This window comes from Fusarium mangiferae (genome assembly GCF_900044065.1).
Source record: "Fusarium mangiferae strain MRC7560 genome assembly, contig: FMAN_scaffold003, whole genome shotgun sequence".
NCBI lineage: Eukaryota > Fungi > Ascomycota > Sordariomycetes > Hypocreales > Nectriaceae > Fusarium > Fusarium mangiferae.
In genome coordinates, this window is record NW_024573923.1 from 2888169 (window position 1) to 2913152 (window position 24984).

General features: G+C 50.2%; 6 protein-coding genes across 6 annotated transcripts; 4 read left to right on the top strand and 2 right to left on the bottom strand.

Moving 5' to 3' along the window:
• Nucleotides 1-522: 522 nt before the first annotated feature.
• On the top strand, nt 523-3537 carry FMAN_04215 (uncharacterized protein; the record flags this gene model as incomplete). The annotated part of the gene is made up of 1 exon (XM_041829101.1): nt 523-3537. The coding sequence occupies one exon, from the start codon at nt 523-525 to the stop codon at nt 3535-3537; it is 3015 nt and encodes a 1004-aa protein (XP_041679897.1).
• A 483-nt stretch (nt 3538-4020) lies between these two features.
• Nucleotides 4021-5294, top strand: FMAN_04214 (putative ribosomal protein RPL4A; the record flags this gene model as incomplete). Its single annotated transcript, XM_041829102.1, has 3 exons — nt 4021-4225; nt 4385-4535; nt 4592-5294. 3 exons carry the CDS (start codon nt 4021-4023, stop codon nt 5292-5294), a joined length of 1059 nt encoding a protein of 352 aa, XP_041679898.1.
• Nucleotides 5295-5672: 378 nt separating this feature from the next.
• Nucleotides 5673-7755, bottom strand: FMAN_04213 (uncharacterized protein; the record flags this gene model as incomplete). The annotated part of the gene is made up of 4 exons (XM_041829103.1): nt 5673-6342; nt 6404-6763; nt 6818-7472; nt 7572-7755. The coding sequence occupies 4 exons, from the start codon at nt 7753-7755 to the stop codon at nt 5673-5675; spliced, it is 1869 nt and encodes a 622-aa protein (XP_041679899.1).
• Nucleotides 7756-8313: 558 nt separating this feature from the next.
• FMAN_04212 (uncharacterized protein) lies at nt 8314-9741 on the bottom strand (the record flags this gene model as incomplete). Its single annotated transcript, XM_041829104.1, has 1 exon — nt 8314-9741. The coding sequence occupies one exon, from the start codon at nt 9739-9741 to the stop codon at nt 8314-8316; it is 1428 nt and encodes a 475-aa protein (XP_041679900.1).
• Nucleotides 9742-10415: 674 nt separating this feature from the next.
• Nucleotides 10416-15041, top strand: FMAN_04211 (uncharacterized protein; the record flags this gene model as incomplete). The annotated part of the gene is made up of 1 exon (XM_041829105.1): nt 10416-15041. The coding sequence occupies one exon, from the start codon at nt 10416-10418 to the stop codon at nt 15039-15041; it is 4626 nt and encodes a 1541-aa protein (XP_041679901.1).
• A 6768-nt stretch (nt 15042-21809) lies between these two features.
• On the top strand, nt 21810-24382 carry FMAN_04210 (uncharacterized protein; the record flags this gene model as incomplete). The annotated part of the gene is made up of 5 exons (XM_041829106.1): nt 21810-22165; nt 22244-22446; nt 22614-23044; nt 23097-23381; nt 23435-24382. 5 exons carry the CDS (start codon nt 21810-21812, stop codon nt 24380-24382), a joined length of 2223 nt encoding a protein of 740 aa, XP_041679902.1.
• Nucleotides 24383-24984: the final 602 nt, after the last annotated feature.

Here is a 24984-nt window from a genome sequence, read left to right on the forward strand (position 1 = left end):
GTACTTCGATTTGCGAGATCTGACAGCCAATTATTAAGTACTTCAAGTGATGGATGCTATGTCATCTGGCTTCGTACTTCGATTTGGACCCAGACTGCGCCCCAAGGCATCTCCGACACCTTCTCGTTCCTTCTGACGTCGCCGCCTTGAAACCAAAACTAGAACCGACGAAGTAGATCGTGTCTTTTTCTGCATTTTTGTTTAGGCTACCAGGCTTGAGCTTATAGTTTCGGCTTCAACATTTACTTAGAGCGTTTCTCAACGGTTGGTTGATAGACCCGGACTGCGAACCATTTGGGAGCGCCCGCACCAATAACAACCTAACCTTCCCGTCTCCAGCAGGCCTGTGCGACAATAGAAAACAAACATCAGCAAACTGCCCGAACTGCGGCCTGATCCGAGCAGATCTACTTGGTTGTCCTTCGTTTTATGATCTGTGGTCACAGTTGCTGTTTTTGTTCCCCCGGTAGTGTATCATGATTTCTTGATTTCGTGCCGATCAGACATATAGACGCTTGCATCATGGGCGAATCGTTTGACATACAGAACCTCCTCCAGGCGGGTTACTTCACAACTTCTCGAGCCAAGAGTCCGAAGCCGTATGGTCACCGAAATCGTTCAAGAGAACTACTACTTACACAGAAAAATAGTCCATCATCGCCAAAGTTAGAGGATCGTCCTTCTTCTCAACCCCCACCGTCGCAACAACCACCATATCAGCTACCTTACTACCCTTTAATACCACGACCACGGTCCGCCGCGCCGGCACGAGTACAAAGAGTTAGACCACCGCCTCCGTCTGTGGAAGATGAGGAAGTCTCTCTCAAGCGAGAGCATGGTGTGTGCCTCGCAAAGCATCAGGAAGAAGAGCCCCCATCCCGCGGAGATATTGAACAGAACCCTATGATAATGGAAGTTCATGAATATAACCCTGAGCGGCGGTTTGTCATTCTGACAGGATCATCAAGCGGCTCAGAAGGTGGTGAAGCAGAAACGAGGGTTGGGTCGGACAGGAGACGTGAGACCGAGAGACGAAAAGAAGAGGATCGACGCAATGAGCCAAGCAGGAGGCCTGAACCTGAACGAAGGGCTGAACCTGAAATGAGGAACGAAACAAAAACTCCTCGTGCTGACCGGTTCGAGAAAGCCCAAAGGAACGAGCGACTCGAGCGAAAAGATCGGCCATCGGGTGACGCATACACAGACACAATATCCAGCCGGAGATACGATACTACTCTCAAGGCTGATGTAACAACGAGCAGGGAGCGTAGTCGACCACCGTTGGAAAAGAGACGCAGTCGGCAGGATCTACCTCGACTTGAAACTGAATTTAGAGACGACCAACTCCCCGAAAAATACCGTACTCGTCCTTCAGCCAGCGGACGACATGACCAACCCCCTGCACGACCCCCAAAGATTCCTCTTGACCCCCAGCTCGCACCTGAAGTTATTAAAAGTAGCGCCAGCGGACGGGATCAAGCGTACTATGGACAGTCTCAGAGTGCTTCTCGTAGGTCTCCCACTCGACCAGGGCATGTATCAAGCGCCCCGAATGAGCGACGATATGATAATGGTCACACCCGTACTTCTTCAACCGCTTCCACCTCAAAGCGTACGAATGTCGAGACTGAGAAACCGACACGCCCTCTTTCAAAAGAGCGGATTGGAGATACGTCAGCTCGCCCTCTTTCCAAGGATCGTGATGAGCAAGCTGCTCGTCCGCTTTCAAAAGAAAGAGTTGGAACTGAATCCTCTAACCGAGGCGATTACTTGCCAAGAACTACCAAGAAAGATAGATCCCCTTCCTATGGGAGGACTGATCGTGAAGATTATGGAAGATCATCGACATACCCTCCTCGCGAGCCAACACGGGAACCAACAATAAGACGTGATGACCGCCGTGATGATCGAGGCGATGACAATCGCTCTGGCGACGATCATCCAAAGGGTCCACGGGAATTGCACCCAAGACGTAAGAAGTCTGTCGTGTTGCAGGATGAACGCGAATCCCAGCCAAAGCTGGAAAAGGTTGATGTACCAAGTGGTCCCCGATTGAGACCACGAGGACCTACGATGCCTATTCCAGTCGTTATCCCTACGGGTTCGGCAGTCTCGGATGATTTTACTCAAAACTTACGACCTGCGTCAACGTTTCCAGTTGCTCGAGATGAGCATGTTCTTCCAGAGAGGCCTAAAAATGAGCTTCCATATCCCGTGGACGAGGATACTTTGATCGACCCCTTCGATACCCGCAGCAAGTCTGATAGGATTGGTAGGCCACGATCCCAATACGAACCAGACCCAATCTTATCAATGCCCGAGATGCCAACGCCTATTGCCATTGGCCCCGAAATACCACTTGAAGCCAGGCCAGCATCAGCTATTCCATCTGCCACTCGCTCTCCAGCTTCTTCGCAGTCATGGCAACCTCCAACATTCGACCCTAATCGAGATGGCGTTCGCCTTGAGAAACCGGTGGGGTCTGTTAGGCGTCACTCGGAGCATCAAGAAGCGACAGGTGTAACCACGTTCCCCGAATGCCGCCGCAAGCACCCCGTTGCAGGTTTGGTGGATTGGCTTACACTGCCTCGTACAGAGTTCAACATTTGTCCTGATTGTTATGGTTCCATCTTTGCCAAAACCGAATACCGAAAGCCATTCCAGCCGATGCTTCGCCCCTCGGCTCAAGCAATTGCATGCGACTTTGGCGTTGGACCATGGTATCGTATTGCCTGGCTCCTCACCTTGAAAAACGAAGTGCCCGATCTACGACTCTTTCATGAGGTTGCCAAAGCCATATCTACCACTTACAGCCTCCCGTGCCCTGGAGACAGAGTCACTACCCGTAATTGGCTAACGCTCTGGAATCCATACACTCGACAGCCTGTATATGATTTTACCATATGTCCCCAATGCGCTCAAATTATCCAGGCACTGTTCCCCAATCTGACTGGCATTTTCATTCCTCTGGACTCCCGCTCAGAACCTACTAGGGGGCTTTGCGCGATGCGTTTTAAGCCAAAAAGAAAACGTTTCGTCATGTACTTTGACGCTATGGAAACGACTTCAGACCAAGCTCGACTGGAACAGGAAGAGCCAGACCTTGGCACACTTGCACAAGAAGTTGAGAAGATGGCCGCGGTGAGCGAGTGTCAAGAGGACAAGCCAATCACCAACGGATACTGGCATATCATGCAATACCTTCGACAGTTCTCTGTCTGTGGCGAATGCTTCGATGAGGTCGTCAGGCCATTAATAAAAGACGACAATGTCATCGCTCGCAACTTTTATATGAAGCCACAAAAGCTGCCACTCGCAACCTGCCAGCTCTACTCTAATCGAATGAGAGAGATTTTTAAAAAGGCGTGCCGGTGGAATGACCCCAAGTACCTAGAAGCCAAGGTACTTGAGAGGATGGATGTCGAAGCCATGATTCACGAAAAACTGGCCAAGCTGGACAGATCCAAACATGAAGACGAGGATTGGGTTGAGGAACAGGTAGATAAGTATATTCAAGAATGGAAGAGGTGGGAATGATGGGTTATGACGCAAGGGACACGGTAAGGTGGTATATCTGCATCTTGGGGTATTTAGAAGGACATAATGATGACACGTACTTATGCTAAGACGGAGCGACTCGGGTGAGCCTTTATGAGAACGACACGAACATTATATGAACAAACAAACAAACCTTATCCAAGTGATACCTTAGTACCTTAGTGTTGTCAGTGTAAGCCACGATGATCACCCCATAGAAGTGCGAATAGTACCACTCGCACTGTCATTTAGTGAGATAGAAACTCGCTACTTGAAGTGGGGCAGACTTAGGGTCTCCCCTTCCCACCAAACCGCAAAAATATCCTAACTGAAATTTCGTGAGCCTCGCAACCTCCCACTCCATCACCAATTTCGACGCCGCACGACCCGAGGTAAGAACTCAACGCCAGCCGTCACAATTGACCTGGACCTTTTTCATACTAACTCAAGCATCATCAACAGGTCCAAGTCTCAACCTTCGCAATGGCTTCGCGACCTACCGTCTCTATCATCGGCAAAGATGGTGCTCCCACTGGAGCTACCCACGCCATTCCCGCCGTCTTCACCAGCCCGATCCGACCGGACATTGTCCAGCAGGTTCACACCGGTATCGCTAAGAACAAGCGACAGCCTTATGCTGTGAGCGAGAAGGCTGGTCACCAGACCTCTGCCGAGTCTTGGGGAACTGGTTAGTACACGATGTCTTTTTCACCCAGATTTATGGTTTAAGAGGGGAAATTTTCTGTGGGCGGGGAGAAAATCACGGAAGAGGACGAGGGAGGGACGACAAATGCTATGGGATTGCACAGCGATGAGCAGAACAACAGGCTAACCACATTGCAAACAGGTCGTGCTGTCGCTCGTATTCCCCGTGTCTCTGGTGGTGGTACTCACCGCGCTGGTCAGGCTGCCTTCGGTAACATGTGTCGTTCCGGTCGCATGTTCGCCCCTACCAAGATCTGGCGCAAGTGGCACATCAAGGTCAACCAGGGCCAGAAGTAAGTCTATTTTCGACGACGAGGCTCCTAATTCCAAGGCTAACGTGCAACACCAGGCGATACGCCGTCGTCTCTGCTCTCGCTGCATCCGCTGCCGTTCCCCTGCTCCAGGCCCGTGGCCACCAGGTCAACTCCGTCCCCGAGGTTCCTCTGGTTGTCGACTCCGCCGTCTTCGAGGGTGCTGCCATTGCCAAGACCGCTGCTGCTTTCGGTCTTCTGAAGGCTGTTGGCGCTGGTCCCGATATCGAGAAGGTCAAGAACTCCAAGAAGCTCCGTGCTGGTAAGGGCAAGCTCCGTGGCCGACGCCACCGCCAGCGACGTGGCCCTCTTGTCATCTACGACCCCGAGACCGATGGCAAGGAGCTCGTCACTGCTTTCCGCAACATCACTGGTGTCGAGACCTCTCCCGTCACCGCTCTCAACCTCCTCCAGCTCGCCCCTGGTGGTCACCTCGGCCGCTTCATTGTCTGGACCTCTGCTGCCTTCAAGGCCCTTGACGAGATCTACGGTTCCACCACCGAGGCCTCTGCCCACAAGCGTGACTTCCTCCTTCCCTCCAACGTTGTCTCTCAGGCCGATCTTACTCGTCTGATCAACAGCTCTGAAATCCAGAGCTCTCTCAACGCTCCCAAGGGCGAGGCTGTCACCCGCCGATCTGCTGTCCAGAAGAAGAACCCTCTTAAGAACAAGCAGGTCATGCTTCGCCTGAACCCTTATGCCTCCGTGTTTGCCCAGGAGGCTCAGAAGAAGCAGAACTAAAATAATTCTCGACTTGCTGGGTGTGCAGCGGGTTAAGACGGAACTAGATGATGGGTCTTGCATGGTTTGATATTGAGGCGTAATGGCTTCTTTGAAGGTTGAGCTCTCTTAAAAATGAATCAGAGATATGATACGAATTACAGCCTGACTCGGCATTGGTTCCACAACTTGACGCTTGTTCGCCGTAACTGTGAATTTCCCCTACTACGTTTGCTTGCGGTGATTGTCGTAGTAGCAGTTGTTTTTGTTTCATGATTGATAACATACACACATGTAGCATCGAGGTTGACCTGTACAGTGACATGTTCCATGTTGGTAGCCTGGGCTACTTTTCTTGTCCAATGCTCATCATCCAGTAACTCTGTTCTTATATCTACTCTAGCTGGGCAACTCTTCAAGTAGCTTCTCAATCTGTGCCGTATCGTTAATCTTGAAGAATTCACCCACAGATCGTGCAAATCTGCTTGAGCCGTCGTCAATATTCCGGTCGCTCTCCGCTGCAAAGCACAGTCGTATATACTGCCAGCCACGCTTTTCCCGAATCTCCGGTGTGGCACTGAACATGCTACCAGGGCTGCCTAGCACCAGATGAGGTGCATGTGTACTGTGGATCAGAAATGCATTTGCCAGTGCGGTGCCACCAATGATAGGGGCAACGTCACCCCCTCTGGACTGGTAGAGAGGGTGCTTCTCGAAGTGGACACGCACCCAGACAAACATCCCTCCACGGGGCCAGTCAAAATCGAACAGGCGTATCTTGTTGACGACGCCGCCGTCCAAGTCTGGGTTTTGGGACGCTGACTGCCTCGGAGAAAATGAGTTCTTCTCGAGGATAGAGCACATTCGGGTCATGCGGCGCTCATACTCGCCACGAAGTCCCTCAAGCCATCGCACCCAACCATCAAGCTGCCAGCCAGTAAACGAGGGTTTCTCTGATTCTGGGAGAGAGGAGTATGTCTCAAGAGCTGATGAGTGGGGGCCTAGAATGGCTTGAGCAATGAGTGCTTGGACGAAACCTGAGGGCTGGCCAGTGCTGGTCTCTGCGATCCTATTCATCAAGAGTCAGCCAGCCTTTACGATATCGATTACTGAGATACGGGATAACATACCTAGTAAGACGTTCGATGATTGCGGGTTGCGCAGTGGCGTAACCCAATCGGGAACCAGGAGCAACTGTCTTGGAAAAGGTATCGAGACGAATGACACGGCCGTCAACATCAATGCTAAGATATGATGGAACAAGGGAATCTATGAAGTCGTAGCCAGATGACTTGACTATCTTGTGTGAATCGGCTACTGAGGGGATAGTGTAGCCCCTAGCTTTGGCTTCGTGTACTGCAGCGGAAGGGAACTGCAGATACCAATACGGGTCATCTTCAACAATGATGATGTCGTACTTGCTTGCCAGCGCGTAGATCTCCTTTCGTCTCTGAACGCCTACAACACCACTTGTAGGGTTGTCGCCCATCCTGTATTCAGCGGTCAGTATACGAGCGCGTTCTTAGTTAAGCCAAATTACTCACGTTACCGTATATAAGAAATGTGGCAGTCGTCCGTTTCGAGGATTCCAGTTCTCGAGTACCTCTCGCAGACCACCAGATCCTTCGACTATCATACCTTCTTCGTCAATCTCAACTGGAACAACATTGACTCCAAGAGGCCGAGCTTGAGTAAGGACGTTACCAAACACAAAGGTCTCACAGAGCATGCCCGGCCGCTCTTCCACGGGATGCAACCCCTCATACCAGGGGTCAACCAGGAGCTGAAGGACCTTTGAGAACCCATCCGTGCCACCATTGTTGAGAATGACATCCGCGCCACCTTGGTATGGAACGCTTGGATGAAGTACTTGGTTCGTGAACTGCCTAATGAAAGAATGCAGCGGCGGGTAGCCAGTCACCTGTCCATACTGAAGGGCAGTGGCAAGGTCAACCTTCTTAGTTATGTCTGGCTCGTTTAGAATCTTCGGTATAGAGATCCTAGACGATGTTTTGTTGTAGTCTGGATTTCTGGGTGCGTTTTTGTCTGGACTGTTGCTGTGTCCAATAACACTGCCTGAAAGAGACTCAGTTGATGGCTCAACCTTGTCAGGGTAATTCGGTGAGGGCTCCCAACGGTCCGCGTTGGATATCTGGGCTTCCAAGGTATCGAAGGGGAAATATTTGACATTGGGCATTCCTACCGGCCGTGTTAGTACGGACGTGTAAGACGGAGGCTAACTCAAAGTTTCGGTGCTTCGGTGCCGGGATTGTCGATCACCGACCGAATCCTACTCACCTCCAGCAAAATTGCTGATGCCCGGAATCTGCATGAATTTGTAAAAGGCCTTGATATTGCTTGGCTTGCGATTTCTAGCCACTCTCGAGAACAGGTGCGACAGGTCTTTGGGCGGAGGTAGAGCTTGGAGAGCCGTCGCAGCTGGCGAAGCCAGGGCTGTAGCATCAGTTGCGGATGGTGCCATTGCCAAGATCAAGACCAGTTGGCTTTTTCAGAAATTGTTAAGTTTTCAGGCAAGACCTTAGAAGATATAAAGGCAATCAATATGGAAGAATGAAAGAACACAAGCAGATAAAATGAACGTTCTTTTCCCCTCTTCAAGTACCCTTGACGTTTCTTCGCGTATCTCTAACCGGATGTTCTAATGATAAGGCAGTCCAACTATTGCCCTGACTGGGTTGGACCGGACCTGTTCAATCGCATTCCCGATGGCCGAATTGCCCCAAAACGTTGGATCCATTGTCCTTCCAACTGCATTACAAATCCAACCCCGACTCCCGCCATTCTAACCCACCATCACAACATCATTGCACTCGCACCATCCCCAAAGACCCCATAGTTTGCCGAATCGGATATGGAGTGAGTGGGAACCACCACCAACGGTTTGCTCTGCAGTCTGAAGCCCCTGTCCTAAGCATCCTATCACATCGTCTGGGGTCAAGACGATATTGAATCGCAAAGTCCTAGACAAATGACGAAAGTGTATTGCGAATTTCCGTAATACCTCGTCCTTCAGTCTTAATCAGAGCTCTTCTCCCTCCTTCTCCACATCAGGTTGAGCTCCAGGCTCATAGTGAAATCCAATCTCCTCAAAGGTCTGAGCCTTGCAGCCTAGTTGCTCGAATCTGGCCTTGGCTTTGAGGAACATGCTGCGCTGCCACATGAGCTCGTCATTCCAGTAAGGCGGCTCTTTTCCTGGCCGCTTGGCCTTCATAACCCAATCGTGCAATTTGTTGATGTAGTGGCCATCTCCGTTGGGACCAAACACATGCAAAGCGTCGCCTTCCTGCTTCTCCAATGCCTGGCTCCAAGCTTCCATGGCTTCCCGAGAAGGGAGCTCAATGCTGTTGGACCACACAGCTGAAAACAGAGCTGCTTGGCTCTCACTCAGCGGCCAAGGGGCTGCTTTCATGTTGAGACCTGGGAACACGAGGGTTGGATGGTGAATATTGAAAACATGTTGGTACAACCCATGCACACCTCGGCCTGTGGTAATGAGCTGGTGGCCTAGATCCCCAAGAAATGGGAAGCTATAGAGGAAGCCGGTGCAGAAGATGATGGCGTCAATATCCGTCTCAACTCGGCCATCCTTGAAACGGATTCCCTTCTCTTCAACCAAGAACTCCTCAACCTCTGCTGTTTCCGTACACCCAGAATGAGCTAATCGATCTGGGGGTGTAGGATGTCGCACTGACAAGATAGCAGGCTTTCTACACTCCTGATTGATCTGCAAAGCAATGTCGAGCCCAGACGGGCCATTACCAATCACAACTACCTTGCTGTCTCTAAACGGATGGGGAGTGCGATACTGTTTGGAGTGCGTAATCACTCCGGGGTACGCCTCGTTAAACTCTTCCAGGTTCTTCATATTGGGCAGATAGGGTATAGAGTAGTGACCGTTCGCAACGACCAAGGCATCAAAGGTATCCGTAGTTATGTTGCCGCTATTGATAGTTGACTGTGTTTCAACCTCCCATCTGTCCCGGCCGTCTCGCGCTTCCAGAGTCACCCGCTCGACACGTCGACAAAAACGAATTAAGGGTTTGACATCCTCTGCATACTTGACCAGATAGTCCTCGATCATAGGCCTCTCGGGGAAGAGCTTGGAGTCCTCTGGAAAGGCTTGGTCGGAAAAGCTCATGACTTCTTTTGGGATATTGGCGTGTAGGTTCTCGTACATCGGCGAAGTGAAAATCGGAGCTGATGTTGAATTCCATTTTATGGGGTTTTCAGGAGGGCAATGAGGATCTTCTTGAGGCACAGGACAAGTTCCTGGGGCTAACCCATAGTATCGCCAAATGCCGCCAACATGATCCTGCTGCTCGAAGATAACAATGTCCTCGAAACCCTGCGCAATGAGATATTTCGCTGCCGCAAGCCCAGAAGGACCAGCTCCGATGATTGCGATTTTGTGGACGTCGAAAGGCGTCGGCTGAGTCAGAGAGCCCATATTGTAAGAGGTGAAGCAACTAATAAGGCAGCGTCCCGTCCCAAACACGAACCAATTCTTCACTGGTGTAGAGTTGTGAAGCAGAAAAGACAAATCAGCAAATCAACGAGTTGCCTAGGTAATCAAATTCTTCTATGGGCAAGCCTGGAGGGAGTCATCAGCTTTCCCTTGCCATCGAGATACGCCTAAACCTGAGTGGGGGTCAGGAGCCATTTCGACTTTGTCCCGACTCTTTTTACTGCTTCTGTTAAGTCACAGTAGTTCGGTGGTTTCCATTGGAAGTCCTGGCCTGTTGTCGGCCCCAGAGCCGCATAAGAGGCGCCGTCTAACACCCGGCGATTTTTCAATAGCACCTCAGTGATAGACTGATGGGCTAGACTGCGATCCCTTCACCGCCTTCTATTTTCGGTCATATCCCCACCACAGCTTCCTCCTTGCTCGGAAGCTTGCATATCGATTTCATTGTTCCAACAACAATTCACACGTCAACGAGCAAATCAGCGCCTCGGACGCGATTAATAGGAGCTTGACCAACGGAAAAGACATACGAGATGCGACAATCATAAAATCATAGAAACAACAAATAAAGCTGTCGCACATGGTTTAATACAGCAACACAGTCCCTCTGGCTTTTTAGGTCCCGCAGACGCGACTTACATTGCGACCAAACCACGATGAACAACTCGCAACCCACAACATCACTACTCGACCAGGGTGAACCTATATCAATCGCCCAGCTCAGTCCGGATGCCCCAAATCAAGACGCACGAGTTATCATTGGTACCGTAACTATCACATGGCCATTTAGCATCCTCAACAAATCTATCGCATTTCTTTTAGCTGAGCGAGACTTTCGACTCCGACGCGAGAATGGCCAGGTGCGGATCCGTTTCCATGGCGCAGCCGCTAGAGCGATCGCAGATGCATCGCTGGGGGCAGGGGATGAGGTTCGTGTGAGCCTGCAGGGTGTCAAGTGGGAGAAGAACGAGACGCAGACTCAAGTCGCAGGAAGCACTCTTGCATGGCAGCTCGAATTCTCAAACCGCTTGGTACTTGGAATCCGCCGACCTGGAGAAGAACGAGACACATTGCTCACTATCGACGCCCCAGACGCGGAGACGGGAGTTACTACCACCAACGGCCAAATTGATGATACTGACCAAGTCGACACGCTTACATCCGTAGCCGAGCGACCTGCTACACCTACGCCTTTGTCTCCAGAAATCACCTTGCCTCTGAAACGAACTGCTTCATCGACTTTGGATCCTCTTGAATTCGCTTCGCCTGCTTTCCTCAAACGAGCGCGTGTCTCTTACGGCGCATTATTCGAAGGCGATATAGACATGTTAGATGACGAAGTTGGCAGGACCAAGTCGAAAAAGCGCACACGGTTCAGTCTACCTGCCAACTCTTGGCGTTACACTAGCCGATCCCCTAGTCCTGAGCCTGAGAATGATCATGAAGAGGAAGATAAAGAGGAGTCCTATATGAGTAGTGTCTCGCAGCGCAATGGCGAGACAGAAGATACAACCATGAACACACCACCGCGACCGGCGATGGTAGATCAAGGTAGCCAAACAGTATATGTTGACTTTACTCCAATGGCCAGTGTGCAGGTTTTGGCTGAATCCAGACCAGCGTTTGGGTTGACTCAGACGACTCCCACACCGTTTACCCGAACGAGACCGTTTGAAAGGGACGACTCTCTTATGAACCAGTCTTTACCACTCGCAGAAGACTCGACAACACCACAGGGGACGCCACAGGGGACAGAGGAATATTTACTGGGTCATGCCCCAAGTAACATGAACACCGATATGGCTTTTAGCTTTACCCCACAGACCGTACTCTTTCCTCGGGCAACGGGCTATTTTGCGGAAGAAAATACTCGAGATACTGTAACAAACTCGTCCAGTTTCGCTTCAAGAGAAGTAGATTATCCAGCTGAGTACCTGGAGACCGAAAATCTCCCTCAGAATGCTGCAGAAGCTCTTGCTGGTCTTGCTGGTCATGAACCACCGTCCTCTTCACCCCATCTAAATCCTTTTGGTGCTGAACCAGCGTTTCACCCTACGTTTGCTGCGACTTCACAACCGCCTCAGACTGCTCGGGCTGTAGGATCATCCCCTGGACCTCGCTCTGTAGTTGCTAGTAGTGACGCTGAGAATCCAGTCGAAATCTTGAGCTCTTCGCCATTAAGGGAACAAGGGTCGCCGGAGTCTGGTAGAGACCGCCAGTTGTCTCCCTCGCGAGAGAACACGGATATGAACACAACCGCGAACGTATCTCCAGAACCCATACTTGAGGAACCGGCCGGTGAAGCAGAGTATTATCGCGACGGTGGTGATGAGCCTGGCGATGATTACGACTTAAGGAAGTACTCCCGCACGCACGACGACGATGACGACATAGAGACATCTGAAGAGGACCCCGATCTAGATACCAATGACCCTGACACACAAACCATGAACCCCGACGAAGATGACAGGGATGGCGATGAAGATGTCGTAAATTCACAGGAATACCTTGACGACGAGTACGCTGACACGTACGAGCAACGATCCGACATTGAAGCAGAAGAGTACGAAGGGTCGGAAGGTGATGCTGAAGGTGAATATGATTCGGATGAATATGATTACTATGATGAAGATGGCGCAGAAGAGGAAGCATACAATCGCCCTCCCGCTACCCTTGTTTCTAGGGAGCCCATTGTCATCGACCTGCTTTCAGATTCTGAAGATGAGGAAGCACCTGTACCAGAACCAGAACCAGAGACAACAATGGATGTAGAGGCCAAAAATACAGACGACAACTCAGCACCTGGCATAGAAGAGGCGGAAACATCACCAATGACCAAGATAGAAGGAGATTCTGAAGTCCCCAAAACAGATGGGATTATGGCTGAAGAGGAAAGCCAGCGTCTGTCGCGGTTCGATACGGTCGAAGAACCCCTATCTTCATCAAGCAAAGGGGGGGAGCAGGCAAGAGAGACACAAAGGGTTGACAGCCGGCAAATGGGTTCAATGAATGAGGGCCAAGTCCCTACATCTCATAATGAAGGCTCAACCAAGAATGAAGCTGAAGTTACCGAGGCCACCATTTGTGCAAACAAGCTTCGGGGTGACAATGAGATCATAGACAAAGCAAAGTCGCCTGTCCCTGCAACTGCCCCGCGGAAGTCTCCCATCGCAGAAGAATTGCAATCCTATGGTTACGAAGTTGGAAAGGAATCAAATCCAATGGAAACGGAAGCATGCGATATCAATATGGGGAATGCCCCTACACTGCAAGGAGAAGAAAAAGGGCATGAGACAAAAAGCATTGCCTCTGTTCGATCTGCTGAGACGAAACCGCTAGACGAGACCGCAGTTGAGCCTGAAGTGACAGTCGAAGCCATGGACATTGATGAACTACCTCGCAGACCCAGTCCAACAGCAGAAATTCTTGAGGCCAACATCGATACTAGCGAAGAAGTAGACACCGCGACAACGGAAGCTCCTCGCGAAGCATTAACACATCCCCAAGAACCATCTCAACAGCCACAAGAGACCCTATACGATGATGTAAGATCGTCGAGTTTTTGCAAAACGGTGCCGTTGTCCGGCGAGAGTCAATCTGTGGCTTTCGAGATTCAGAAAAATGTCGAATCTCAGACATCCCAAGATCTTGAACATTCTGAAACACATGAAAACATATCGGACCACTTGTCAGAGATGGCAACTAACTCAGGTTCTGACATGGCAAATGCCTTGTACCAAGTCGACAGGGATGGTGTTGAGAAGCCAAGCGATGAGACACAGCCTGAAAATGGTGGCCAAATTTCCCCTCCACCAACGCAGAACCCAGAAGTCCAAACCCCGCCAGCAGACAGCATCAAATTCTCACATGACAGTTCTGTCGAACATCTTCCTACTCCTGGCGGCACACAGCAGGTGATTGAGGTCGAAACAGTCGAAACAGTCGACACACTTAGTGTTGTCACTCATGCCCACCAGATAACGGAGGAGGATGAAGGACCAGAGGGTCAGATCATGGCCGAAATATTACAACAATCTCCCATGCGATCCAAAACATACCTTCCTACTGATCCTGCTTTGTCCACAGTATTGTCGCAAACCAGATCGCCTGACCCCACTGGGCCGGCTGATGGGCCACTTATAGGATCTTCCCAAGACACTGATGCAGCATCTGAAGTCATTTTCGCCAAGTCTCTGCGACCTCGGCGACACAGGCCAACTAAATCATCAGGTGGTAATGACCACGACGATCCTAGCCTGGCTTTTATCACAGCCACGCCCACCTTGAAGACCTCGGACCGTGAAAGTAAGCCTAGCAGTCCAGCCACATCAAGCAGCAAGACACGAAGTAAAACCCACCAGGATGATCCCAGCATCCAACTGGCAGGTGGCTCAGTGCAGGCAGATGCAAAGAGCAAAGGGAAGAGAAAGGCAACCGACGATGAGAGTGTTCACAGCGTGGACAACAATTCACCAGGATCCCAGCGAGTGCTGCGTTCGAGAAATGACCACGGTGACCCTAGCATACTGCTTGCTAAAGGGTCAAGTCCACCGACTCGCCAGACTAGAAGTCAAAAGACGCCAGATCCAAAGCGAGAAACCCCTAGGCGTGAAACTCGCTCGGTGTCGAGAAGTTTTCACCGGCAGGATGAATCCCCGAATATGTCGTTCGCCTCGCTCAAGTCACCTTCCATTGCTGGCTCTACAGCGACTGTGCCTGAAGAAGAGGATGTCAAAACTCTGAAAATGCAGCTGGTCAAAAGCCTGCGAACGAATTTGCCCGACTTTCTGTCGCTTAAGATGCTCAGCAGAAACTCAATCGACAAGATGACGGATATTCTTGCTGTAATAACACAGTCACCGCCTCCTCCACACCGACCGAAGCACGGCCCTCGGGATTTCATGCTCACTTTGTGTCTCACTGATGCGTCGACCGCGCCGACCCAGGTCCGGGTGGCCCATATCTTCCGGCCCCATCTAACATCACTACCGGATGTCGAGAGTGGGGATGTTATCCTCCTCCGCCGGGTCAAGGTGGTGTCGATGAAGGGCCGTGGCTTCGGCGTCCGTTCCGAAGATGGCTCGTCCTGGGCTGTCTCGAAATCCAATGAACGAGAAATTCTTACGCAGGTCAAGGGTCCACCTATAGAAATCACCCCGGAGGAGATCGAATACGCCAAGGGTCTGCGGCATTGGTGGAGCCTCCAGGATGACAACGCTATGGGCAAGATCGAGACGGCGTCCCGGAAGGTGACCGAGGCAGGTAAAGAGAACGCCAAATGAGTGGACGGGCATAAGAAGAAATATTGTGGATTGGAGAACGTGGCATGGATCTCACTCGCGGCATATAGAAAAAGGGCATAAATGCATTGCTTTCGTTTATGTATTTTGGGGATTTATGACTGATGGTGTTTTGGGAGCAAACGACGTCAATAAGCAACCTTTTGACATAAGAAAGTTGCTAAAAGAATCACATCATTCTATAGCTAATTATGCCCGAGGGCTGACATTGTAACTATTTGTGTAATTCGATTCTTTTCTCTGTATCAATACCAACGCAGTCACGGGCAAACAAGTGTATCGAATCTACTTATGCCGAGGATATGTTCACCACGTGTAAGCTGCGAGCAAGCTTAAGTTTAAGGTGCGAGCAGAGCTGATGGCCCGATATCGGGATGATGTGACTCTTTTGCGAGTTCTCAGACACTTATGGCTTGTGACAATGAATGAAAATTCGTCTAATTATAAGTAGGCAAATCATTGTAGGAGTCATGAGGTGGCGTCAGGGACAAGGTTCGGTGGAGTAGGATAATCTGGGGGAACGGAGGCTTCACACCGGACAACTAGATGGGAGCTAGGACGAACGGCAACGGGACTTCTCCAGATGTCAGACGGGTATGTTGTGTTGATGGTAGCACTGGATTCTCAAGGTAAGGCAAGGTCAGGGAGTTCTATGGGGTACCTAGACATATTTAGCACGGAGCCGCACCCTCGGTACCTGTCCGTGAGTGGGCACGGGGTAGGCACGAGCTAACTTATGAAAGAAACACGCCTCAGACATTCTCTGGGGTTTAATTTGAACTTGCTAGATCCTGTATCCGTAGAGGGGTGTATTTGTTTATGCTAAGCGAGGCCGTTTTGAAGAATGTGGTTGCAAGTGACGTTTGTTTTTACTCATTAGAGCAATAGTTGCCCATGTCTTGGTTCCTGAAGCTAAAGGCATGTGAGGCGGGGTAGCTCTTCGTTCTAAAGGGAGCTCGGGGAGTGTGAGGAGGTTCGGAGAAACGGAACATGATGAATGTCTACATGTTGATTGATGTCGAAAGAAGCTCGGGGTGTGCAGGGAACGAGCTATCCAAGTCTGGCTGGTGTCTTGCCGTCCAACAACTATGATGTTTCTTCGGCAAAGATTTAGTGATATACTTGGTGTAAGGCTCAAGCATCACATGGACTATCGGTTTATTCTTGCAAACCAACCTACTGAAATGGTGTAAGTCCTGATGCGGGTACGGGAATTTTCTTTGCTTGCTTGGATGGCCTCCTACACTGTACACCTAAGTCAGACAATGACAATTCTCAGCTTGGCCGAGGCAAGCCGATCTATGATTTGGGAGCATATGAAATCAATAGGCTGCTGCTCTTCAGACACCAGGCATGTCAACAGGGGCTGTGGCTCCCAACAGAAAGATGTCGTATTTAGGCCGAAGTAAACCAGGGCCAGACACTTGCTAGTATGATGTGGTTGATATCTCTGGTACCAGTGGCTCACTTCCAGCTATTGTTGAGCTTATTGACGCTGAAGATGCTCAAAGCCGCAACAATAAATTGGCTTTCTATTGAACATATCCATTTCGGCAAGACTAGCCATTACTTGCTACCCGTGAATTTAGTCTGTCGATCTTTGTCCATCGAGGAGCTGATTTGATATGCCACAACGGTCTAGATACCGTGATACCGACATATGTCCCGCGAAACATGTATGCTAGGAAAGCATAGCAGGTAATTCGGCATTGCGGAGGGTTGCCCGTGAACATCAAAGGTGAATGCTTGCTAGTCTACTAGTGCCGAAATACTCCAGGGTAACATCAATCACGACCAGATGAACATAAAGCCATGATCCTTTACAGGCCGAACCTCGTCCGAGAACACAGACAACATGTGCCGTGGCTTGGACTTGTGATTATATGTGTCATCACATGCATGGATGCTTATTGTGCTGGGGAGTTATTGAGTTTCAGTTCAGTAACATAAATTTTGTTGACGTTTTGACAAAGCCCCGATCTAGACAAGTCAACAAGATCCTGGAGAGGATAGACGAATGCGGGGTGACGGCATGGCATCCAATAGGCGGGCTGTCTGGAAGATTCAAGGCTAACCTTCTATCAATCGTCTCATTTTGTGTGAGCTGAATGACTCAAATTGAGTTGGGAAAGAAAGTCACGAGTTGTAGTAGCGAATACTGTTGAGGAACTGTCGACAGTTTTGGCACAGCAATGGTAACTCAATGATTACCAATGCTTCCAGACCAAAAGAGAAAACCCCTTGGAATCAATTAACCCAACTCAATTTTAGCCAGGGACTGAGTGGAACTCAGGTGAAGGGAAGAAGAAAAAAAAAAGGTCAGGCATGGTGAGAGAGAAGTGGAGTCACCTTCCTGGAGATTCCGTGGTGAGACGCGCGAGACCTTGAACCTCTAGAGGTTAGGCGTACCCGAGCATGCCCCTGTCTCGCACTTTCCCCGCTGGATCCATTTGTCGATCTCCACTATCCACATGTACATCAGCAAAGTACCCGCCGAACTCTGATAAATGCATGAAATTAGGCTCTGCGATGCCAGTGGATCACATTTCGGGAAGACGGCCTGAGGCCGGGGTGGTTCAGCGCTTCCTGCCTGACCCGCGGGATTGCTTCTGGGCTGGATGGGCGCTAGTGAGGGCATCCACTCGGGCAAAGTCGGAAGACTTTTGATAGAAACTGAGTTATTGAAGTCGGGAGACATTCCCTAGTTTTCGTCTGACCCAGGGAGGCGGAGCCCAAGACGTGCATGCGGAATAGCAAATGAAACAGTATCTGAGCCCAAGGAGGTTTGTTGAAATGATTTGTGATTTGGGTCTGAGGAGAAATCAGGTATCACGGAGGAATCAACAAAACTTGATAGGTACCTGGGCAGAGGATGAGGGATGCGCATGAGCTATTGCCTCTTTGGAACAAATTTTCACTAAATGACTGATGGCAGTAAGTTTCTAGGGTTGTAGAGTGTATCTGATACGTAATGTCACTTCTCCTACAGCCAACCGTTGGGGAAACGGCAGCACTCTGAGCACACGCTGCTAGACACTCATTTCCCGTCAATTTCAGGCCAGAGTGAATTTCGGTGAGTCGGCCTGTGAGAACCCCATTTACGAGATGCGTTGGTAAGCATCCAAAGATAGGTATCTGTTGTGGCCATGGCGCTGCAGGCACATGGACTTTGCTGACCGTATCTTACGTACGACGCAAAATGATAATAATAATGCAACTCACCGTGTGTCTAATAAGCATGGGGGAGACGCAAGATGATGGCAATCGATCCAATCTCAGCAAAAGCAAGCAAAACGGCAGCACATGCAGGCCTAGTGTGCGTGGATCAGTCGCACTTCTTTCCAACGGCATTGCTTCTTACTGATAACTGCAGCACACAGTAAAGAGCGGAATCAGACTCTAGAGTATGTGCTGTTACTGATACGAACATTGAGACAAGTCAGTTCATAGAGAGATGTATCAACAATTGTCAGACCCTGAACCCAGCAAGGGACAATATCGTCCTGATTACTGGGGTTTCTCTTCGCATTTTACATGGCTGCATGATATCCTCCTCCCAACTCCGTACCCCTTTCTCGGCCTCAAAGGGTCGGGCCGTTGACGAGTGGTATGATTTGTACATATCTAGAGACCTGCCTGTACTGCTTTGCTTATGAGCAACAGAGAAACATTCGAAACTGGAATGACGAGATTATCAATGTACATAACTATTGCAAGATATATGTTCCTGTTGTGAAATGCTACCTTACGTTTACCAGATTGAGATAATGCCCCATAAGTCCCCGCAGCTTTGGCACCAAGCTCGAAAACAAACCTATTGCAACTTAAAGCGGGCTAGAAAATTGGCGTGGATTCTTATTCTGCTGTTTATAGCAACAGAGAAACACTTCGATACTGCGTTCTCGCGGAGGAAATTTATAGGTACGACAAGTCAAAATCTACAAAGCTGTAGAAGAGAGAGAGGAAAAACATCAAGAATCCCCTCTTACATACCACAACAGCGTAACGGCGCCTAATGTAAATTGCATTATGGTACAAGTAGTCAGATCAGTGGACGCGTAAGAGTTTACCCTGGAAAGACAGGCCGAGTAAGGCGCTTTACGCTTCAAGCTGCAAAATGAAGTGCCACTTATTAGCAGGACAAGTGAAAACACATAGAACACATATATCAAATTCTTTCAGACTTGCAGAACTTGCAAATCAGTCTCCAAGGTCCAATCACAACCTCATTAACAGACGTAGCGTCCACAACGCCCCGTCAACCGGAGGAGCTCCAGAGAGGGGCCTCCAAGAGTGGATAATATCGGGTGTCCGGTGGGGCCCTCGCCGGGGCCTTGTGCGCCGAGTTTGATGATTGCGAACCGAGACCTTGTTCCGAAAGCACGACATCGGGTCGCAGAGCGAGACGTTGTGTCCATATCAAGGTCAGTCAAAAGATCGATGCAAATCCAAGCATGGGCTATTATTCGGTTAAAGACAACGCAGGGATCCTTGGGCCTCTTTCTTGTTTTGGTTATTGCAATCTCTTTAAACTTGAGCTTTGAGGCTCAATACTTTCTTCGTGTCCCTGATTATCCATTTATCCACATTAACACAGAAATTGCCGTCCACTGAGTACCCGTTCCTTTCCCTCTGATGACATCCGTGGAAGTAAAGCCCTGCCAGTCTCATGTTTTTCATGATCCCCCCCCTTGAATCTCATCTTGTCAACCATGTCTGACATTTTTTCCTTTGCGTGTTCTAGGTTCTAACCAGGGCTTGGGCAACGATGTGGAACCACTTAAGTTAGCCCCCGTAGTCGGCGCCGTTGTCCTTTGCTGTGCCTCCGTTTTCCGTCCTCAAATGCTCGTCGTGACTCTGCCAAAGGTTATTTTCCTCATCGTTCTATGACTGAGCACGGCAGTCGTCGGCCTGTACCCTGGCTTGTGAGAACATCAGTAGAGATACCGGCGCCGATTGAATCAAGATACGGCCGGCGGTAGATTTTTATCTGTAGGCAATAGATAGGGTGACTCGGTTTAGGGCTATTGCATGGCAAGTGAATTAATCAACCTCGAAGTCCTGGAGATTATCCCACATCTCCTCTCTGGTCAATACTGTATTTACTCAATTGCCAATTGTCAATATCGGATATCTTCTTGTTATTCAATGAATCCCAGCGCCTATGATTCTTGACAACACGACTTGACCCCCACCATCACCCCATTTGGACCGTCGTCAAGTGGTTTCTGCGCCCATTTACACATACCTACACCGGTGTCCTTACTGAGCCTCACCAAGGTAAATCGACCTATATCCCAAGAGAGATTGACTGTATGGAGTGTTTCGCCGAGCGTCTGGATCTGGCTTCTTTTGACCGAGATGCGCATGTGGAATGCTCTTGAAAGTGGCCATATCACTGATCGTCTAAGGACTCGACAACATCTCACATCCCAGCGTAACGCATCGTGAAGCGGACGTTCACCCGCACATCCATAGGGGCACACGGGCTCTGCTACGCACTCCACAGTCAAAGCCACCGAGCAGAGAACGTAATTCAAAAGTCAAGTGACTCATAGACACGGAAAGATAGAGGTAAGTTTGAACAAGCCATGTTCGGGACTCTTTCTAATACCGAAACAGTTGCCAAGCTCCCCCAGTATTTGGCGAGTTAGAGTCCTGCCTCAAGAGGAAAGAAGACAGAAGCTCGACCTGTAGCTTCCGCAGCCAGGGTCCTCGTCTCAGTTCCATCTCCCCAGCAAAGTACGTATCAGCCAGATTTCTGTCACAGCCGAAGAGGACTAGGTGAAAGATACATCTTTCCACAAGTCACCCGCTAGTCCCCCCGATACATGAATATCCCCAATCCTCCTGCGTTCCACGCGGTATCCCAGCTTAGTGCTTCCACTGGTCCCACCCTCTACTCACCTTTCAGCCCCAATGCCCAAGAAGAAAATTCCCCCATGCGGTTATCCCCATCCATAACAGCTCGGGTTTGTGTGCTGCAGTTGATCTGTTGACCTCAAGTCGAGCTCAATTCATCCAGTTCAGTTCGAGTTCTCATTAGGAATTCGAACTGTGATAGGGATGTTACTTGCTATACGCCCATGTTATTTCTCACACCCACGATCTATCCCCATCATGTCTCCCGTATTCCAGAGGTTACCTCATCCCCTCCCTATCCTTCTCATCGAATGAAAAGCTGCAAGGATCTGCTACGTTTACTCGGTCGCGCCGTAGACTTTTCGTTGGTGCCCTAGTAGTGTACCGGTACCGAATTACATGGCTAACAGTCCACTCTCAAGGTGACCAGGGCGTATTTCTGGAGAAAAAAGTGAAACCGCTTTTTGTCCGTCCATAGGTTGCCATCCGTCTTGCTCCGTCATTGTCATCGCTGGTCATCCTCTCCTCAACCTCCCCAAAAATTTGGGTTTGGTTTCGCAAAAAATTGGCTGGTGCTGCGCCTGTTGCAGTTAATATCCCCTTCCTACGAGGTCAAGACACGCCAAGCAGCAGTATTTGCATAAACGCACTCATAATCTCATTCTTACACACCTCACAGCATCAGATAAGCGTCGGCCGCAACATTTGTTGCATCACAATCCCTTGATTCATTCACTGATTTCTCTGCCCTGCCTGCCTGCCCTACACCACCCAACAAGACGCACCCCCGTTCCCCGAGCTTACCCCTGCTCCCTCTCCCCCATACTCCGGTATCTCTGCGAGTTTCTCATCTGAGGTACGGTACCATTGCCATACCCAAACCCAAACATGGGCCAAACGCTCTCGACCATGACAGTGGCCTCGCCTTCGGGACCCGGTTCCGCCCAAAACGTCTTAAACCGACTTTTCTTCGCTAGTGGCCCCTTGCGCTCCGCGACATCGTCTACTTTGACCCGTGCTTCCACCCGCTCGTCTACTGTTGTTCCCCCAGCCGCTGTTCTCACGGCGACTACTAATAATCGCCGCCCTCGACCCTCAATCCCCAGGCTCTCCTATTCATCCTTCTTTCCGTTCTCATCACCCCATCTCTCATTGTCTATGTCCATGGCGTCTTCGTCTCCTCATAGTACCGCCAGCTCTGAAATTGCCACACCTCGCTCTAGATCATCAACAACATCATCCCCGTGTGTACCCCCCTCCCGCCCCCCGACCCCTCCTCCCCGTTGCCTATAACTATATCTAACCTCCCCATGTCTTTCCAGACGAAGACTTACAGATTCCAATCCAATGTCCCCCGTCGACCTTTCCAAGATCGAACAAGAAATCAAGATGGCCGCCCTTGATCAACACCGTGGCTACGTCCAAGACCACTATGCCGAGGTCAAGCAGGACCGAACACCTGAATATGTCGACGAGTCCAATGCTGCCGGCTACCAGATTGTCCGAGAACCTCTCTGGAACAAGGGTAAGCCGTCCCATTCCACCTAGTCAATTGCAACAACACTTGTTGTCACCACTATGGCGCCAGTGGCCTTGCTACCACTTGTAGTCATGGAAGGTGTCTGTCGCTCGTGACGAATTCCTTCTTCGCCGGCTGTGATACTTCAACCATGCTAACAATTCTCTGTGCAGGACTTGCCTTCACACCCGAGGAACGCGCCTCCAAGAACCTCACTGGTCTCCTCCCTCACACCATGGAGAGCTTCGAGACCCAGTGCGCCCGAGCCATGAAGATGATTCAGACCCGCCAGACACCTATCGACAAGTACCTTTACCTGTCCACTCTCAAGGACCAAAATACCGACCTTTTCTATCGTCTCCTCATCGACAACATCCGCGAGCTCATGCCACTTGTCTATACCCCCACAATCGGTGATGTCTGCTTGCAATACTCTAGCATTTACACTCGCCCCGAGGCTCTGTACATCTCTATCAAGCAGCGAAAGTCCATTCGTGCTATGCTCCGAAACTGGCCTTGCCAGGATCCTGAGATTTGTGTCGTCACCGATGGCTCTCGCATTCTTGGTCTGGGTGATCTCGGTATCAATGGTGTCGGCATCTCTGTAAGTCGATCGCAAAACCACACTTGAAAATACTTCTAACCAGGAACACCAGATCGGAAAGCTTGCTCTTTACACCGGCGCTGCTGGCATCCATCCCTCCAAGACCCTTCCCATTGTCCTTGACTGCGGTACCAACAACGAGGAGAACCTGAGAGACCCCTTCTACCTGGGTCTGCGACAAAAGCGACCTTCATACCCTGAGCAGCAGGCTTTCATGGATGAGTTCATGGAAGCTGCCCGTGAGGTTTTCCCCAGCATGGTTGTCCAATTCGAGGACTTCGACAGTGAGAAGGCCTTTGGTTATCTCGACCGTTACCGAAACCAATATCGATGCTTCGTAAGTGAACCCATAAATATGATGAAAGTTCGGCACTGACATGATCTTGATAGAACGATGATATCCAGGGAACTGGTGCCGTCGTGTTGGGTGGATACATTGGTGCTGTTGAGCAGTCTGGTGTTCCCATCGAGGAACAGCGACTTGTCTTCATGGGCGCTGGCTCTGCTGGTGTCGGTGTTGCTAAACAGCTCGTTGAGTACTACACACGCCGTGGATTGAGCGAGGCTGCCGCCCGCGACAAGTTCTGGCTCGTCGATACCAAGGGTCTTGTTACTAAAGACCGTGGTGACCGCCTGGCTGAGCACAAGAAGTACTTCGCCCGAACTGACAACAATGGTCAGCAGTACCGTACTCTTGAGGAAGTCATCGAGTATGTCAAGCCCAGTGCCCTCGTTGGTCTGACTGCGACCTTCGGTGTCTTCACCGAGCCTGTTGTCCGAGCTCTCAAGCACTCTGTCCAGGAGGGTGGCCTTGAGCGCCGTCCCATTCTCTTCCCTCTCAGCAACCCTCTCACAAAGGCTGAGTGCACCTTTGAGCAGGCTATTGAGTGGACCGAGGGCACTGTCCTCTTCGCTTCGGGCTCTCCCTTCAACCCCGTCAAGGCCAAGTTTGGTGACGAAACTCACCACACGGTCTACCACCCCAACCAAGGTAACAATGTTTACATTTTCCCTGGTCTGGGTCTCGGTGCCATCCTGGCCAAGGCTTCTCGTGTTACCGACGAGATGGTTTACACCTCTGCCGCTGCTCTGGCCGGTTCCCTAAATGCCGATGAGGTTCATAAGGGCCTCATATACCCCCGCATTGAGCGTGTCCGTGATGCTAGTGTCATTGTCGCTCGTGAGGTCATGAAGGCTGCTCGACGTGGTGGTGTCTCTGAGCTTCCTGAGTCCCAATGGGCTGAGTGGGAGGAGTGGGGTGATGTTGCCCTGACCACATACATCAAGCAGCGCATCTATAACCCCCTCTGCTTTGCTGATGCTAAGACGCATCTGTAATCATGTGCACACTTGTGCATGATTTGCAAGCATTGTCATTTGAGGGGTTGGGATAGGCCAAGATGTACATCTCGACCATGAAGTGCTCGTCGTCGGGATTGCGCTTGCAAATGATTGCGGTATTTGAGTGACTTGAGTATACCTACTGAGCTGCTTTGCAGACTTCAATGCCAAAGATCAGCTGTGGGTCACTCTTGTTATGTCATGTTATGCCACACGCTATAGTCGGTGGCGCCTAGTACTCTGCTGAGCGAGCCTCCGTGATGAGGCTTTTTTTTATTTTCCATAATCTGCTTGACGTGTTAACGGCTATTAATTTTGTTTACATCTGGCATGGACCAGACAGGATGGGAATAGAGGCGAGGTTAAAAAAGAGACGGAAGAAGACTTTACATACCAGTCAACGAGATATTCGAAACAAGCATTGCTGTGCCTTGTGTTGCCCTTTTCTATCATGACATTTGACGTGCTGACCGTGCTGACCGTGATGAGATTGTTGTATCAAAGGATTCAACTAGCCATGAAGCATTGCTAGGTGAGGTGTCGGTTGGCCACAAAATGCCATGGATATATCCTCAAAATGGGGTTGACTGTCCTGAGAC